At 32.5% G+C, this 20,348-nt stretch overlaps 1 protein-coding gene across 1 annotated transcript; it reads right to left on the bottom strand.

Moving 5' to 3' along the window:
- Window positions 1–1,604: 1,604 nt before the first annotated feature.
- Window positions 1,605–20,288, bottom strand: LOC134248014 (uncharacterized). The gene is made up of 7 exons (XM_062730432.1): window positions 20,104–20,288; window positions 11,224–11,442; window positions 10,964–11,117; window positions 7,767–8,686; window positions 6,713–7,217; window positions 6,170–6,490; window positions 1,605–2,621 (listed from the first exon to the last, which is right to left on the bottom strand). Exons 2-7 carry the CDS (start codon window positions 11,362–11,364, stop codon window positions 2,167–2,169), a joined length of 2,496 nt encoding a protein of 831 aa, XP_062586416.1. The 5' UTR covers window positions 11,365–11,442; window positions 20,104–20,288; the 3' UTR covers window positions 1,605–2,166.
- Between the last annotated feature and the right edge of the window lie 60 nt (window positions 20,289–20,348).

Below are 20,348 nucleotides of genomic sequence, written 5' to 3'. Positions count from 1 at the left end.
CTTTAATTAAATCTAATGCCAAAAATAAGTCAATTAGAAGCACTAACGTTTTATTTCTCTATCTTCTTCATAGGTAATATTGTCATTTGACTTTATTTCTTATGACCAATGGAACGTTGAACACATCTGCATAATACTCAAGACGCACAATTTTTTTTCTTCATCAAAGATGTTCGTATAGAAGCAATTAGATTATTTAAAATCTTTACTAATGCTACAATAAAAGTCGAATGCGCTATAAATTTATAAATCAATAAATAAGACGCACTGCTTTAACAATTACGGACTTTTTGGTCTTAGAACAGTATTAATCATGTCAAAAACATTACTATCGATAATTCTTAACTTTTGTGGTAATATTTATATCTGGGCGACGTGATCATTAGGGCTATACAGTGTGGGGATGTCACTTCTTTTTTTTTTTTTGAGCTTTTGTTCATTGTTTTCGGATACTAGTACTAAAATATTCAACTCTAAAAATTTACTCCTACTGATGTTACACTAAAATTCCAGTCTTTGCTGTTAAGATTTCATATCACTTTTGGCCTTTGGTAGTTTAAAACCATTCTTTAGAAAATTATTGATTTCTATTCTATCGAATGTTAAACCTACCATTCAATGACTACCTTTCCAGCTACTTTGAAGTTTCTGTGGCTCTTAATATGCTTTAATATTTATTTAAAATTCTATGTTTTCTAAAAAAGTGAAGTAAAACATTTGAAAATTTATATCTAGTAGAATAGAAAACAAGGCAAAGAAAAAACAAAGAAAACACACCTATAAATAAAAACCTGTTTTTGGATACATGGCTTGAGAAATTTTTTTGGAAATACTCTCTTGGAAAATCAATACAGTGTATGTGAAGAATTCTTAAACTTCTGTCAAGTGTACTCTTCCTCTTAAGCATTACTTTTGCTTTTGATCACAAATTTAAATTAGAATATCTCCTGCCTATAATATATTGTTTAATGATATTGTATAGATAAATTGAGAACTTCATGTAAAAAACATGAAAGGTAAAAATGTTCTTTATGATTATATTTTACATTAAATAGATGCTTGTTTATTTGCAATATTACTTCAATAATGGTTATAACAAAGTACATAATCGGTTCCATAAGTTGAATTGAATGTAATCTAATAAATTGTTATTTGAACTTCTGTATCAAAATTTAATATCTTTCGTACTCATTACTTTCATAGAGTCTTTCCTTCAAACATTTTGAAATTCTAAAAAAATAATTCTGTACATGGCCAAAAGGGCATTCAAGTAAACAAATTTGTGATTCTCCCTCTAAAAAGCATCAAATTGTATTGACTTCAATGTATAATATTGTATAAGAGTTGTAAATTTAAAAACACTAAAAAAAGATATTAAGTGTATATTTACAACTTAATTCAATACAGTACATAGATTGTCTCAATTTGAAAATAAATAGTGTAAAATATGTAAAAATATAAACATATATAATCCTCGTATAATAAATAATATTTTGAAATAAGTAAAAATATGAACAAGTTATTTCTCCATATGAGCGAAAATAATACAAAAAATACGTACAAATATAAACATAAATCTCTATATGATATATTGATAGTATGTAATATGTTAAAATATATCGATAGACTATCTCTGTACGATAAATAATAGCATAAAATTTGTTAGAATATAAACATAAACAATCTCTTTATGTCAGATAATCAATAATTTGAAATATATAAAAATATAAACATGCATCATCTCCAAAGTGATATCACATTTTACATGACATTTTATATGAGTAAAGCTTTTCAGGTATTCTTGATTGATTCACTGCTAAATCATGATAAAATGTGTGTTGATTTGTATTTCATTGAACTTTGGATCAGTGGTGAACCAAGAAGATGGAAGCGAGAACCTTTTCATTTTCCACCGAGAACAACTGTTACTTTGAATCTTGTGTTTTAAATTGCACTGATGTAGAAATGTCTTTCAAATAATTGTTATCACTAAATCATAATCTCTCTCCGCATAACTTAGTTTTTGAGTTTCAAACTTAAGGAAGAGATCCAAATAATTCTGTCGGTTGTTTTGATAGTATTTGTCCTATGCTTGTTGTCCTAGAAAGTTACAAAGCATTTCAGCGCACAAATGTCATATTTAATGTACCGGGGGTATTTGCTACATTACTGGTCCATGGTCTCTTCTCTAAAGGTATAAAGCTTGTTTTTGTTTGGAATTGGCAAGTGTTCAAGAACGTCATTTATTGGAGTAACTAAACAATATCCATAGCTGTTTACACCTATTATCATCCCAATGCAAACCAACTTATCATCTGTCGGTGAACTGCCAGGCTCAACTTGGAAAACAAGAGCACCGGAATCGCCATTCGTTGCAAAAAAATGATCCGCTTGTGCACAGATTTCGAGTTGCTTGTGAATAACAAAATTCAAGGATTGTTCTGTGAGTGTATGTGACTCAAGTCTAACACTAGTGGATTTCAAATGTAGCACTCCTTTTGTTAAACCAGATGAGGATCCAACTTTAACACAGGTTTTAAATCTGTGTTCTCCCGATAATTGTCTCCTCAAGTCTCTTATCTCCCCACTTCTATATTCCAGTGGATGATCTTTACTAAATCCTGAAAATACCAATTAATACATTAAATTAATACATTAAAGTACTAGTATGATAACTGTTATAGAATTTATTGAAATGGAAAGGAGATTATGCTTTCATCTGTGTCCGTCTGGCTGTTGCTGTATTTTTTAAATGATTTTTCTTGGATTACACACGATTTTTAACAGGAGAACGGGCTTAAGGAGGCTGGTGGGTCAACAAATTAATCCCAAATTAACCACCAGATTTATCTTACTTTTTTAGATACGGTATCTTTAGCTGTCAACTATCATTTGACAAAGAAAAAATTCAAAGATTTTAGTTTTAAAATTTGATCATTTTTGTATATCTTTTTATGGGGCTCTCCTTTTAAAGGAGATTGAAATAGTCTAAAAATGGCTGCCACCCCCCAGCCTCGTTAAATGACAGATTTTGTATTTCCGACTGTTTTTTGCATTTTTGGAATAAAGGAGAGGTTTCCACAAGGCTGTGTTTTGGCCCATGTTTTTTGTGAAAAATGAAATTAGATTGCCAACAATTTTAAATTTACTGCCATTATTTTCAACATGTCTAATTTTGTGCTGTGTATTTATTTTGCGAGATAAAAGTTAGGATAATATTGGAATAAACGAGCAAAGTATGGTACCCTCAACCACTTTAACATTGAGTATATGGGAAAATGTTGGAGGGTTATGATGTTTAACCTTCTAGTACAACACTTGTTGCATTCTGAACCAAAACCATAATTTGATAATTAATTACTTATGTACAGAAAGATTATACTGAATTATGATTGTGGTTCGCAATGCAACACACACTTAAATACTAATGACTTTGCAAATTTTGCAATCTGTTGAGTTGTGGTTATTTTTTATTTAAACACTTAAAGTAAATCATACACATTTATAACATTGTCCAGTCAATCAAACAGATTACTAGGAATTCGACCCTAGCTCTGGGGTATACTTTTTTACCCTTGTGTTTCTGTCTAGCTGTCTGTGTGTCTGCCTGTAACAAATTTTCTTCGCATATTTTCGGATACTACTCATAGTAGATGATAGGGGTTTTTTGCAGGTCAAAAGGTGACAATTATTTTTGTATGAGTACAACGTCGATTTTCTGTTTATCTGTGTGTCTGTATGTACCAATTTCCATCACGGTTTTCTCAGCGAATACTCATTGCAGATTCTTGAAATTTTAGTACACTCTTCGTTTAGGTATGCCATGCTATTGTAAGATTGATTCATGAGAGTCAATCAGAGTGGGGTTTTACTATTTAGTACTTTGGTTGTCCTTTTATACCTGTATAAAAAATCATACGATGATATCAAACATGAAAGAAAAATAACTGATTATATTATAACATGCCTGTGTGTCTGTTTGTGAGGAAAACCAAAAACTTTGACACTAGAGGCGGTAGTTTCAATATATAAAAACCAACAATTAGAATTATTGTTCACAGTAAACAATATTAATTATTTAATGCAAATCAAGGTAAAAGTTTCTTGATTTGGGTATGTTGCCGTTTCACAGATTAAATATGCATTTTTTCTGGTTAGTAACCAGCTCCTTTCAACTTAATTATTAACTTAACTTAATGTGAATTTGAATTTTACAAGATGTTGATGATGCAGATTGTGCCTTGATCTGTCCTAAATCTACTGCCCATATAACAAGTGGTCTTATTATTATACCCGCCACAAACAAAGTTTGGGGGTATGTGTAGGAATCACCTCGTCCATCTGTCTGTGCAAACATGTCCTGTTCATATCTTTTTTACGGATGAACATAAGAATTAATACTTTACACCTTGATCAAAGGTGATTTGTGCAAGTTCAAAGGGGCACATGTATATGCGATTACAAAAGCATTTTAAAAAAATTTAGATACGTTTCACACGAAAATGGGTACAAACATGGAATCAAAGTATATATCTTTGGATTTCAAATGAATGTATATAAAATGAATTTTGATACAAGACGCATCTCAGATTTTGCATCCAATATCTAGAAATAAAATAAGTACATATAAATTATGTTTAATGGCCGTGTTCAGTGTACACTTACAGAATCAGTTCTTTATTATCGCAAAAAATATTTTTAGTATTGAATAAAATGTATTGATAAGAGATTTTTACACTTCCTTTGTGTCAATCTAAACGAAATACTATTAAATCGATGTACTTACTTACAATGCGTAGAGGTCTTTATTCTACTTTATACTTATAAGAATATGTATGGGTCGCAAGCACAGTTATATTTTTAATGAGTTGTCTCGTTATATGATATATCGTAAGATTGAAAGCTTTTCTTTATTTATAACTAATAGTTTTTCATACCTTTTTATTTTAGGAAGCAAAGATGTCTAATAAGAAAACGTACACAATTTCCATTGAATTCCTATGGCTACAATTACAGAAGTTCTTTTTCCAAAAAAATATTAAATTAGTTAACTTTTTGTGTTACTTCAGCCCTGTTCCATGTTCCCTGATGATATATGGTTAATCTTTCTTTAGTTTTTCACAATGAATAGTCTTCTACAAGTAATAAATCTTCATAACCCTCTTAGACGCTTTTAGAGGGACCCTTTAGATATCCCTTGGTCACGTGACTAGTATAGGTTGGTTTTGCAAATAAATTATAAAATATGAGAGAGGAAACATTACTATACATAACAAAAGGAATTAATTTGAAATTCATCATGGGCCAAAAATTAGCCTTATTGAAATCCTACCTTTATCGAGTTTCAATGAAAAAAGATGTGTTTTTGAAACACTGATGCCCCCGTAAGCAACAAAGCGGAGATTTAAACTTTTCTTAAATGCAAAAATAAATATGTTGGTATCCAAATAAGGTCTTCTCAAAAGAAATACAATTGTGAAATAATTTATGATAACTCTAATTATTTTTGATGTATTAAATTTAGCTTCTTAATATCAAGTACTGTATTTTTTAAGAACATGAATTTTTTAAGACACCACTGTATTATATAGGACATAACTTCTTCATGTTCAAATTTGTTTAAAAAGTCTGAGTGAAAATCTTTTTTTTTTATTTTTGTTTCTAAAATACCAATGTTTTTCTTGATTTTGAAAGTCTGTCAAAGTGGAGCAGATACAATTTTAATAAGATATTTCTCTACTTTTCAATCAAATCATTGGCCAGATCTTGCATAAACTATGAAATACAAAATAAAATGGTCAAAAATGCGACAAATACATCTTTTAGAATTTAATCTTTGGGAAGCCCCCTCCCATCGCTAGGACAAAGAAAAAAAGTTAGGAAGTCATTAAAACAATGGAAGTAGAAAAAATCCATGTGTCAAATCTATAAAATAGACACAAAGTCAAGGATACAATTATATGCATGGAGAGAGATAGAGAGAAAGAGAGAGAAAGAGAGAGGAAGACTGGTTGTATGTTGTTTAATGTCATCTCGAGAATTTTCCTCTTTCCTCTATTCTTTCGAAGTTTACGTTTTCAATATTATGAATTATAATGGATTGAGAGGGGCAAAGGCAGTTAGTGAGAGTGAGAAAGATGACATTTGTGTCATACTATAGTCTTCTCACCTTTACTTTCTATGTCTTCAACTGAAAGACCCGCGAATAATCCTCTTTCTGGTTGACGTTCTCTGGATATTTTCACAAGGGCAACATCTACTGTTGCAATGTCAGGTTGAGTCTGTGTCGGACATACAGATTGGATATGAACACCACATTTGTTATTTTCCAATGCAATGCCAAATCCAGGTTGAACAACAGAAAATTTCTCTTTCATTTGATGATTGTTCAATGGAAGCGAAGAATGAAGAACATGTGCACATGTGATGAAACCTATTTCTTCATTACCAATGTCCACAAATCCACCAAGAGTGCCAGTTTTTGTAAGCCCTACATAATAAAAAAAAAAATCACGCATTTAACTATTGTTTTCTTTTTAACAATGTTTAAGTCATATACTTACTTGATTTTTGAAAAGTTTCAAAAAAAGTTTACGAATAAGAAAGCATTAACCTTCTCGTCCGATATTGCATCCCATGCGCAAATGTTGATGTTCAGATTTTGAGCTTTTAAAAAAGTTATCACCATCCAATGGACTGAAATAAAAGAAACCTTCTCGGATATCAACTGTTATTCCATCTAACGTGCTTGGAAATACATCTTCTCCAAAGGGGATTACTCCTTTGTGTGAACAATACAGAACAATGCATTCTTTAACAATTATTTCATCGCCCATTTTCTTTGATTGCACGGGTGAAGCACTGATTATTTCTAAATTTGAATGCTCACACATTAGCCTTCTACTGTGCTTTTCTATCGCAAGCTCAATATTTGAAATTATCTGTTCATCTCTAAGAGGATTGGTCACCGCCTGTCGACAGTATAGTGCATGTGTACTTTCATATGGTCGATCTTTCCATCTTCTGCAATCCACAGGGTATCCCTCAAAGTTATCATCTACACTTATGAGGTCACAGTCAATGACTACAGCGATGACATTCTGGATTTTTTTCTTGTCGATTCCAAAATACAATCTTTTAATTTTTATGAAAGAGTAGCTTTCTTTAAATCGTCCAAGAAGAGCTTTAACTTCATCAGGTCTGTTCTCCAGGGTAGCCTGTAAGATCACCAAAGACTAAGATAAGATGCCACGAGTTATCAAAAAATGCCAAGAACAAGATAGGGTTTCCATACAAATCTTGCCCTGAGGTTTCTCAAAAAAAATAAAACTCGTGTAAAAGATGTAAACTAATACCTTCTGTTGTGTAATGTATTGATTAATTATTATTTCATTTTATTTCTAATATGCATTTTTCATTTTGTTACTGAGTTAAGCAAAATTAAGAATTTTTATTAAAACTGTGTTAAAATGATAGATGCTCATGGAATAGATAGATGCTCATCAGATTCATTAACACATGAACATTAATTTCATAATCTTCCTGATTAGACATAACTTTCAATGATTCATAGAATTCACATATGTGCAAAATTTAAATGAAGAGAGGTGTATACATTAAAATAATTTTGAATCATATACAAATTATAAGGGTCAGTATTTGAAAAGATTAAATTCTACTGTTCGTATCATTTTTCTTAGAGAATGTTAAACTTCAAATCAAAAATATTCCAAGATTTAGAACAACATTCCAAAAATAAGACTGACCTCAAAATCATGATTTATACAGCCAATTTTTTCACGAATTGGAAATTCAAGGCAACTGGGGTCATCAATGTAAGTTCGATTAACCGTTTTTGATTCGTGCAATGGAACGTCAATGGCCTTCTTGTTTGCACTCATTGGAGCATTGATTTGTTCCTCTTGTGGCACATTCATTAAGTGGATTTCTCCAGCTTTTATGTATTTACTGAATAAATCTTCGTGTCTTAAGGGTTTTTCTTTTTCAAATTTTCTTGATTTGTCATGCTTTGAAGGATCAAATGTAGTACTCCACTGGTCAATTCTCGATTCTATGACTGATGGATTCTGACCAAACAATACAGCGCCTTTTAATACAACAAGACCTGCGTCTTGTGGTGCGATAATTTCCAAGGTTGGAAATGCCTTTTTCATGACATCCTGTAAAACAGGAGACTCGGAGAAGCCACCGACCATTAGAATAAATTGAATTCCTCTGACATTTGGTAATCGAAGCAGTTCGTTGACATGCTCAATTATTCCATTACATGCCGGTTTAAAGAAACTTTCAAAGGTTTGGGAATCAATTCTCAGTTTATCAGGCTCCCATTTTATAACTTGTTTGTAGACGGACCGACTTGTTAAGGATTGAATATCAGAAAAAGTTTCCATAAAACTTATGGGAATTTTCAGGGTTATTTTTCTATCTTTAGTGTCAGTTCTCTTTAGTTTCTTGATTTTGAATTCGAAGAGCAACTCCAAGTAGTCTACTGTGTGACGATGAATATATCCTTCTAATGCCCTCTCTCCTCCTAGAATGTCGCAGAGCATTTTCTTGAAGGCTTTGTCGACGCTTATTCCACCGAAGTCTCCCCCGCTCGCTCTCTCTAATACTTTTAGTTTTCCTTCAGCCTTAACTTCGTGTACAGTTATTTTAGTTGCTTCACCTATGTTAAACACGTTTGTTAATGAAGAGTCGCTTTACTATAAATTGCAATTGAGTCGTATCATCAATTTAAGTACGCAATAATATTCCTTCTAAATGGCCAAAAATTCAAAGTGAGAAAATTATTTCACAACCTAGTAGCCAATTATGCCGATCCGCTCCTCTCCACTTTTCTCTCTTGGCTGCCAAGGGTGAAAGGAGGAAAGGAGCGGATCGTCATCCTTGGCTAGCGACGATGAGTAATGGACTACTTCATTAATCAAATAGATGTACGAGGGCTGTTCGATAAGTTCGTGGACTAATACTTTGTAGTCTATGGTTACAATTTTTAGGAATATCAGACAAAAAGTTAAAGAAATGTAGAAAATTTTACCTTGATATACCTTGAATATTTATCAAATTATCATCAAGTAAAAGAAGACATCACATGATTTTTCAGCGCTGTCGCCATTTAGATTCATGACAGCATTGTTTCTCGAGGTCTGCATTTTCTAACTCATACACTGATCTTGAAGAGATTTTGCTAAAAGCTCAAGTGAACTATTCTGATCACAATTTGTTTGTCTGTCCGGACGTCTGTAAACTTTTCACATTTTCGACTTCGCCAGAACCACTGGGCCCAAAGCATCTTTAGGTGAAGGGGATTCAATTTTTTTTTTTCAAATGAAGGGTACCTTTCCTATTCAAGGGGAGATAATTAAGATCGAAAGAAAATTTGGTGGCATGTTTTAAAAATCTTAAAACCTTTGAATAGGTAAAGATGAAGCTTATATGGAAGAATCCTCAGGTAGTGTAGATTCAAGTTTGTGCAAATCATGACACCCGGGGGGAGGGTAGGGCCACAATGGCTGACCAAAGTTTTACATAGGAATATATAGGAAAAATCTTTAAAAATGTTCTTCTCAAAAACAACAAAGCCATGATTGATCATATTTATACAGAAGCATCCTCAGGTAGGGTAGATTCAAATTTGTTCAAATCATGACCCCCGAGGGTAGGGTAAAGCCACAATGGACGACCAAAGTTTTACAAAGGAATATACAGGGAAAATCTTTAAAGATCTCTTTTTCAAGAACAACAAAGCCATGATTGGCCATATCTTTAGAGAAGCATCCTTAGGTAGTGTAGATTCAAATTGGTTCAAATGACCCCCGAGAGTAGGGCGGGGCAAAAAAAACCCAAACCTATAGGGAAAAGACCCACAGTAAGTCAAAGAAATGTGTAAGCATCCTTTGTAGATTCAAGTTGATTTAAATCATCCTCCCTTCTGTCTTTTAGGGGTAGGCTGGGACCATGCATTTTAGCTTTTTAAGACTGGGTTATTTTTTGCTTTTTTTTTGCCACAATGCTCAGGTGAGCAATGTGGCCCATGGGCTTCTTGTATTTTATTGCGCTAGTCCACGAACTCTCTGAACAACCCTCGTATAATGTCTGAAAATATTTTTTAATATCTAAAATATAAAATTCTAAATCTAATTTTTATTGAATGACAATATCCCCTATTTCAAAGGAATGGTATATGTAGTTTTCATGAAAAACTACCTTTTATAACAGTACGACATTTAACTCTGGACACGACATAGTCCAGACTTTTTACTACCATTTCTTATTGTGATATCAAAAATATTCTTTTATCTTGTCCATAACTTTTGAATGGGTTGTGGGCTATGGCTATTTTCAAGTATATTCCCTGTCTGAAGACCTTTGAACATCACTAAATTTGGCCATAACTTTTGAACATTGGTGTTAGGGATTTCATACTTCACATGTGTATTTATTGTGACAAGATCTTTCAATGTGTATAAATATTTTTGACCTCTTTGACCTTGACATTAGAGTTAGTAAAAAAAAACCTTCAACCTTGACCAATCTTTTTTTTACCTTTAGTACTTTAAGGCTTTAATAATTCACAGGTGTACTTCTTGTGACAAGGCATTCCTCTACATACCAACAATTTTGACCCTGACCTTCGAGTTTGACCCACCTTGTAAAACGCTTCAACGTTGAACATAACTTTTGAATAGTAGTACTAGGGCTTTCATATTTCAAATTCAGAGGTACATTCTTTATGAAAAGATCTACCATTGGGTACTAATAACTTAGACCCTTTGACCTTGGAGTTAAATATGCATATCAGAATTTTCAACCATTGTATAAGCTGCTATACGGAAGCATCAGTGTTTCACAAACATATCTTTTTACCCAAGAAAATCCTTTTCAAAAGGAAAATCATTGTGGATCACGTGAAAAATTGAACTACTGATAACAAAAAGGTTACCTCCAGCATCAAGAATAAGATATTTGCTTCCTTCTTGAAAAGTGTTGATCTTTCTTTCAGAGCCATGAAGATTTTCCACTGGTAAACGTAAACACCAAATTGAGGCTGCCTCCGGTTCCAGAACAATAGCAAATTTGGAAACGTCTAATGCGGCCTATGTTAGAATGCATGTGAAAAATAATTCATCACAAGAACTAATAAATTTGTAGAGTTTATTAGAATGTGTTTTTAAAAAAAGTTAAATCCCTCTGTATATTCACCATTTCCGCTGCTGTTCTCAAGAAGTGTTTTGCAGGATCATCCCAAAGTGCGGGAACTGTCAAGACCCAGAAAATTTCTTCTTCTACGATAAATGTTTCTGTTTGTTCGAGGTTTTTCACAAGGTGATTTTTCATGAACATAATGGCATGAGAGAAGACTTCTATGGCAGGTAGTTCTTTACCTCGGATGTCTTGAATTGTTTCATTTAACCTAAGCCTCTATAATTGAATTTGAGATTTGAATATGTATGGATTGTTTAAAAATAAAAAAAAAAAACTGTTTAACTTAGGAGGATCTCTACACCTATAAAGTATAACTGTTTTTGTTGCATGCATTTGTTTCTAATAATAGGCTGAATATCCGATAAAATAAGGTTCCAAAGTATTTCAATTTATTTCTTTGAAATATTTAAAATATTTGATTTATTTTGTTAAAACCCCTCCTATCTATATTTTTAAAAACACAGTGCTTTAAATTTCTCTTCAAAGTTAAATGTTATAAAATATTGAAATAATAACCAACAAAGTTAAAAATAAAATCAACATAATTTTTATTTCAATTTACAAAAATAGACAAAAGAAAATCTAAAACAGCATTTTCTTGAGAATAGCTGGTTGGATCTTCTCCAATATCTGAAAAGATATATATTATATCAAAGGGTAAAAACAATGAAAAAAAGAAATTGAACAAAATTGAAAAACTGTCAAAAATTTCAAACATCACAAAAATTCAGGTGTGAGAGATCCGCTTCCAGGGTGGGCTCAAATATCTTGGTACTGTTTTTTTATAACTTTCAAATAAACTCTACTATAACTTGCACAAGTATTGAAAAAAAATGTCAAGCAAGGACATTGAAAGAAGTTCGTATTGTACATGTATTGTTTTTCAAATGAGTTTAAGGGAAACCCATCACGTTTCCAGTCAGTGACAAAGACATGTATTTAGTGAATTCATGGTATTGAGAAAGGTAGATTAACTTACCGTTTTTATCCAACTTGGATGTGTTATCCAATGCTAGATGTAACAAAACATGGTAAATGGCCAAAAGCGGATACAAAAATCCTATAACCAAATTCACACTTCGTCTAAAACCTGCATGTTTCCCATTCAAACAGCTGATAATCAATGTTGATCAAACGTTTGGGTCTTGCAAAATTCCACGTACTGTCGAAACGTTTCGGTGATTTCATGAAGAGTTTAAATTTCACCGGGTACAACCATTCATTCGGGTGTATACAAATCGTGAACAGAGTATCCTCTAGTCGATTGGAAGATAATACATATGTCTTATCTTATCAAATTTGCATCTTCGGGGATATATTTTGCTGGAAAGCTTATATGTTTATTGAGAAAAAAGAAATTTCGGAGTGTATAGTGTTTTGACACGTAATGATGAATTAGCATATGGACAAGCCTTGTTTTTATATCATTTTTATAATTATGTTTATTGAAGAAAAAAGAAATTTCGGAGTGTATGGTGTTTTGACACGCAATGATGAATTAGCATATGGACAAGCCATGGTTTTATATCATTTTTTCTCACCTAAAAATCTTATTCTAATAATTTGTAAATATATTATTTAACTAGTGGGTATTGTTTTTTTTAACAAAAAACACATGTCTCCCCTTCTTTACCAACATTTACAAATGCAGTTTTTCTATCAAGGTCAAAAATAATAATGCAGTGCATCTTTCAAGTCTTAAAAGTGATCTAAAGTTATGGTCTGGTCTTGTTTTTTCCTTAATTTAACCTTGAAAGAAGAAAGTGGTCAAGGTCAAATAATTTGATGTAGTGTATTTAGGCTTAATGTGGCTTTACTTGTTCCAAGTTTAAAATCCTAATGTCAAGAAAGGTCTCAAGTTATGACTTAGGATATATTTCATATGAACGTTTGACTTTGACCCAATAATAATTAGATCATGGTAAAAAAAATTGATCACATAGACTCTCCATCTATGTGTCCTCTGCATGTTCCAAGTTTGAAGTCTAAATGTCAATGGGTTCTCAAGATATGGTCAAAACATGTTTATTCTCTATTTGACCTTGAGGAAAGAAAGGGGTCAAGGTCAAAGTCCTGGTGCACTAGATCTTGTATTTAATGTCTTCTTTCTATGTTACAAGTTTGAAGTCCTAATATCAAAGGTTACTAAAGCTATGACATAAACTCTATTTTGATGTGAAAGTTTGACCTTGACCTGATAATACTGGATTAAGTTCAAATATTTTGATCACTTACACCTTCTCTCATGTGTCCCATGCATATTCCAAGTTTGAAGTCTAAATGTCAAAGGTATCTATAGTTATGTGCAAATTGTGTTTTTTTTATTTGACCTTGAAGAAAAAAAGGGGTCAAGGTCAAAGTTCTGGTGCATTACATGTTGTACTTAATGTCTTCTCTCTTTGTTACAAGTTTGAAGTCCTAATATCAAAGGGTACTCAAGCTACTTCCAAAACTCTATTTGAATGTAAAAGTTTGACCTTGACCTTATAAATAGTTCAAGGTCAAAAATTTTGGTGGCGTGCACTCCGTCTTGAGGTCATCTATTTATGTTCCAAGTATGAAGACTTCAGGTCAACGGGTATTTGAGTTACGGCCTGGACAAAATTTGGATGAAGAAGAATAATAATAAGAAGAACTAGGAGACTTATTGTTCACAGAACAATAAGAGGTCTTTCCACCTTTTTAAATTTCTTATAGTTTTATATTTTACACTCTAAATTTAATTTTAAGGGGAATGGCTTGAAAAAAAAATGAAAATGTAAAAAAAAAAAAAAAAAATTTAAATGACCTTGACGTTTGACCATGAAAAAATTTTCAAGGTCAAAGGTCAAGGGACACATTGCAATTAACCCCATGCTTCTACCATTTATAGTTTTCAAGATATAAGGTTTAATAGTAAGTATAAAGAAGTTAAAGGGCAATAACTCATATAAGGGGTCATTAGATCCTTTAGTACTTATACAATGAAGGTGTGCCTAAAGACCCTTAAGACATAAGTGAAGGTTTCATGCCTCTACGGTTCACAGTTTTGAAGTAGTAGTGATAACAATGTTTTTCGCATAAGGGGCAATAACTTTTGATAGAGTCTATCTTGGGGAACAAGAATGAAATCTTTGAAATAGTTTTAAGTGTACATATTAATGATGCAAAGACTGATTGCATATGTTAAAAGACAAAGGATATATAAAAAGAGCTTAATTTCTCATTTTTGCAATGACCTTGACCTTTGACCTTGACAAAATATTCAAGGTCAAAGGTCATGAGTCTCAATGCAGTTGGCCCCATGCTTCTACCATTTATAGTTTTCAAGATACAAGGTTTAATAGTAAGTATAAAGAAGTTAAAGGGCAATAACTCATACAAGGGGTCATCAGATTCTTTTGCACCTATACAGTGAAGTTAGGTCTAAAGACCCTTAAGACATTAGTGAAGGTTTGGTGTCTCTACGGTCTAAAGTTTTGGAGGAGTAGCGATAACAAGGTTTTTCGCACAAGGGGCAATAACTTTTAAATGGGTTCATGTTAGGGGACAAGAATAAAATCTTTGAAACTGTTTTAAAAGTACATATTAATGATGCATAGACATTAAGTATATGTTAAAAGACAAAAGAGATATAAAAAGAGCTAAATTTCTCAGTTTTGGAATGACCTTGACCTTTGACCTTTCCATAAATTTCAAGACCAAAGGTCAATGAATCTTATGCATTTGGTCCCATGTCTCTTCGTCTTCTTGTTTTGAAAATTTTTAATTATTTGTAAAATTCTAAAATTTCCAGGGGCAATAACTTATTGAAGGGGTCAATGAATACTTTCACAATGAATCAATGAAGTGTCTACTAAATTAGTCGAAGACATTAGTGAAGGTTTCATTTCTCTACGGTTTATGGTTTCGGAGGAGTAGCGATAACAAGCTTTTTTGCGAAAGGGGTAATAACTCCGAAAGGGGTTGTAGTTTATATACGCAGGGTCAACTGCGAAAATCTTTTACGGAGTACATTCTTATGAATTGAAAATCTTTACGATAAATCTTGAAACTCAAAATCACACGGCGGAAAAATAATAAAAAACTAGGAGACTTATTGTTCATAGAACAATAAGAGGTCTTTCCACCTTTTTAAATTTCTTATAGTTTTATATTTTACACTCTAAATTTAATTTTAAGGGAAATGGCTTGAAAAAAAAATGAAAATGTAAAAAAAATTTTTTTTTTAAAATGACCTTGACCTTTGACCTTGAAAAAATTTTCAAGGTCAAAGGTCAAGGGACACATTGCAATTAACCCCATGCTTCTACCATTTATAGTTTTCAAGATATAAGGTTAATAGTAAGTATAAAGAAGTTAAAGGGCAATAACTCATATAAGGGGTCATTAGATCCTTTAGGACTTATACAATGAAGGTGTGCCTAAAGACCCTTAAGACATAAGTGAAGGTTTCATGCCTCTACGGTCTACAGTTTTGAAGTAGTAGTGATAAAAATGTTTTTCGTATAAGGGGCAATAACTTTTAATAGAGTCTATCTTGGGGAACAAGAATGAAATCTTTGAAATAGTTTTAAGTGTACATATTAATGATGCAAAGACTGATTGCATATGTTAAAAGACAAAGGATGTATAAAAAGAGCTTAATTTCTCATTTTTGCAATGACCTTGACCTTTGACCTTGATAAAATATTCAAGGTCAAAGGTCATGGGTCACAATGCAGTTGGCCCCATGCTTCTACCATTTATAGTTTTCACGATACAAGGTTTAATAGTAAGTATAAAGAAGTTAAAGGGCAATAACTCATACAAGGGGTCATCAGATTCTTTTGCGCCTATACAGTGAAGTTAGGTCTAAAGACCCTTAAGACATTAGTGAAGGTTTGGTGTCTCTACGGTCTAAAGTATCGGAGGAGTAGCGATAACAAGGTTTTTCGCACAAGGGGCAATAACTTTTAAATGGGTTCATGTTAGGGGACAAGAATAAAATCTTTGAAACAGTTTTAAAAGTACATATTAATGATGCATAGACATTAAATATATGTTAAAAGACAAAAGAGATATAAAAAGAGCTAAATTTCTCAGTTTTGGAATGACCTTGACCTTTGACCTTTCCATAAATTTCAAGACCAAAGGTCAATGAATCTTATGCATTTGGTCCCATGTCTCTACGTCTTTTCGTTTTGAAAATTTTTAATTATTTGTAAAATTCTAAAACTTCCAGGGGCAATAACTTATTGAAGGGGTCAATGAATACTTTCGCAATGAATCAATGAAGTGTCTACTAAATTAGTCAAAGACATTAGTGAAGGTTTCATTTCTCTACGGTTTATGGTTTCGGAGGAGTAGTGATAACAAGCTTTTTTGCGAAAGGGGTAATAACTCCGAAAGGGGTCATAGTTTATATATGCAGGGTCAACTGCGAAAATCTTTTACGGAGTACATTCTTATGAATTGAAAATCTTTACGATAAATCTTGAAACTCAAAATCACACGGCGGAAAAATAATAAAAAATAATAAGAAAAAGGAAAAAAAGAAACAGAAGGAAATCAATAGGTCTTTCCACAGAAAGGTGGAAAGACCTAATAATAAGAAAAAGGAAAAAAAGAAACAGAAGGAAATCAATAGGTCTTTCCACAGAAAGGTGGAAAGACCTAATAAGAACTAGATGAGATCTCGTTGCGAGCAACGAGTAGGTCTTCCGTTGAATATCTCCATAAGATGAGATGTGATTTTGACTGAGATATTCGTTTAAAGAGAATGACATTGAGTTTTCCCCCATTAACGTTAAAGTTTCTCGTTTTTATCACGATATTCTGAACATCTTTTGTTTAATAAGGTTTATGAAAATACTCCCCTTTTCGAGACATTAAGCATAAAAAATATACCATTTTGGTCCCTTGCGACCCCAAATTACGTAACATTTGATAAAAATATTATCATATATTGTTGCAAATCGTTAAGATGAATACTTTTGCCCCAGTAATGTATAACAAAATATTGATCATAAATGAGTTATAAATAAAAGACTTTTGGCCCCTTTGAGCCCCTAATTTGAGGGGCCAGCCCCATTTTCTTGATATCAAATGAAAGGTCTTGTGATTTTGAAGATTTTTTTTCAGTATGTATTCAGAGATTTCTTTTCCTTGTGGAGATATGCTAAATGGAAATATTTAGGGGCCACCCCTACAAGTCCTTAATGGGGCCGTTTTACAAAAATTCAAAGTATGGATATTGTTTAGAACAATATTCTGACCATATTTTGTTCAATATTGCTTATCAAAATATTCCCCCTTTTTTGAGTTATAAAGCGTCAAAGATTTGATATTCTGGCCCCTTGTGGCCCCTAATTTCGTAACATATGACCAAAATTTTATCATATATTGTTGCAAACTGTTAAGATGACTACTTTTGCTTCAGTAATATCAAACAAAATATCGATCATTAGAGAGTTATAGATAAAAGACTTTTTGCCCCTCTGAGCCCCTAGTTTGAGGGGTCAGCCCCATTTTATTGATATGGAATGAAAGGTCTTGTGATTTTAAAGATTTTTTCTTCAATATGCTTTAACAAATTATGAACAGGTATGAAGATATGAAACAAAATTTGTCAAATTTTGTGAGATATTTCTGAGACATTTTTTCAGGCCCTACCGCGCTCCGGCGCCTTTTGCGCTAGAAAGATTTGGATACCCAATTACAACTCACCAAACCTTCCTTTATTTTCACTGAAAATCTTAAGTCGATATCTTAAGTCGTTTCGGAGGAGTTTCCTGGACAAGCCGACCCTTTGAAAATCAGAAAATCCGAAATATCTCGAGATAAGAAGTGACGTCATCAATCAAAAAAATTTCCAAAAAGGTTCAGATCAATACCTACCAGATCTGAAAGTTTCGTAAAATTTGGACGAGTCGTTTCTGAGAACTTGCGTGCACAAAATCGGTTGGAATAATAAAAGGGAAAAAGAAACCGAACGAAAACAATAAGGTCTTCCGTTGGAGACGGAAGACCTTAATAAGAAGAATAAGAATAAGAAGAATAAGAAAATCGACAAAAACAATATGTCTCCCCTTCGGAAGGGGAGACATAATAATTAAATAAGTAGAAATTGAATAAATTGACAAACAATTCATTTTTAAAGGTCAAATATCAAGGAAATAGATATACTTGTAAATAATATATGTTGTAAGCAATGGTTAAAAAGAAGAAATTACAATATTCGTTTAATTTTAAACCTCGTTGTTTTTTTTTATTTACCTGTTCAAATATCCCTTAAAATAACGTTCATCAATAGAGTTACTTCCCCTTTTTGTGACGTCATTACAGACACTCGACAAAATCTAGTTACATAAGTATAGAAAAAAGTGCGCTTGATTATCTAAAATTATGGCAAATTTAGGGGAACAGAAATGTTGATATATCAGAGTTATGCGTAGATCTGTCTGTAAAGAATAGGCTTTGTATGTTTGAGTCAAGAAAGTTGATTATTCTTCTTCGACCGATTCTGTGTCGTCCGAAGCCGGTGATGGTGAAAGTGGAAATTAAAATGACACAACTGACAATTAGGGATCATCGCAGAAGCTAACGAATGTACATACATGTAATTTGTATTTAATGCCTTTAACTGAGTGTGCTCAATATTTCCGCAAAAAAAAATATTTAACTGCGGAAAATTGATTTTATGTGTTGTTTCTTATTCATCAAACATATAGGACAAGGAAGTTTTACAGTGTGAAAAAGCATAGAATTCTTTTTTTGTTTACATTGCATAGCCGCCTGAGCCGTTTGAACCGGGTACACGGCGATTTTTTAATTTTTTATACTATGATGAACAATGAACGGAACAGCAGAAATTACGTCGTCGTCGGATATATATCGTCCGTAGGAATCCGAAAATGTAGCTATCACAGGTGCTTGGGACACCCCCCCCCTCGGTTGTTCCGTACCCCAGCGTTTTTTTTTTTTTTTACTTAAAAAAATATTTTTCTATGATATATTCATAAAGTATTACAACCGAAAAATACCAAATTTAAGGAGAAAGAAGGCTAGTTTAAGCCTTTTATAATTTCATACCCTCTGATACTAAAAACGTTCTGTTTTAGTATCAGCGGGTATGAATGTTCCCCGTCCCCAAGCACCTGTGGTAACTAAACCTTTGTCTGGAACATTTTTGGTAGACACATTTCATAGTTCAATATATTATTATTTATAGTATTAAAATTATATACATGTCCTATATATATATATATATATATATATATATATATATATATATATATATATATATATATATATATATATATATATCCATTTCTAAATTTTTTCTCCATAATATCCCTTTGAAAGTAAGCGAAGTTGATTTCCTGATAATTCTGCCGGAATGTAAATTAGGCAGGTCGATAGGTTAGCAGCTAAGGAGGCCTAATACGCATGCAAATCTCGTGCGCATCTGTCTCTGTGTCTGATGCTAAGGAGGCCAAATATGCATGTAAATCTCGTGCATCTGCCTTTGTGTTTGATGTCAGTGTGTGCGATGACTATTGAAATTGGCATGGAAGTCCTCGTGGAATTTAAATCGATTAGTCTACATTCTTAATGTCTAAGTCTACAATTTCATTTCACAATGAAATGGAAATATAAGGAAACACTGTGTAATTAGTATAGTATGCCCGGGGACATCAACAATAGTGGGAAACATGGGATAATTTTAGCATAATGGGCTTCGCCCGTTATGCAAATTATTCCATGTTTCCCACTATTGTTGATGCCCTGGCATACTCTCAAAACTAGACAGTGATTCCTTAAATATATATATATATATATATATATATATATATATATATATATATATATATGTCTTTTTTAAGAAATTAATTTCAAAAATACTCAGCCCAATACCTTCGTTGTTCTGATCTTCTCATAAAGCAACTTTTTAAATTTTTGGAAATAGTAATAATCAACATGTTCATTTTCGTCAGCTAGTTTTGCATACTGCTCCTCTGCATCGAATCCAAAGGCCACGAATTCTCGGTCTTTATTTAACAGCACCGTTGTAGGTATCTTGTAAGACGAAATAATCGTACCATCTGCTGGATGCCATATAGGGCAATATATTTTTGGTAGGTCCTTAGTTAACTCCCTTT

The sequence above is a fragment of the Saccostrea cucullata genome, unplaced genomic scaffold, assembly GCF_032062105.1.
Source record: "Saccostrea cucullata isolate Sc308-1 unplaced genomic scaffold, CSIRO_AGI_Scuc_v1 ctg1834, whole genome shotgun sequence".
Classification (NCBI taxonomy): domain Eukaryota; kingdom Metazoa; phylum Mollusca; class Bivalvia; order Ostreida; family Ostreidae; genus Saccostrea; species Saccostrea cuccullata.
The sequence above is the reverse complement of the archived record's forward strand: the minus strand, read 5'-3'. Positions and strand labels throughout refer to the sequence as shown.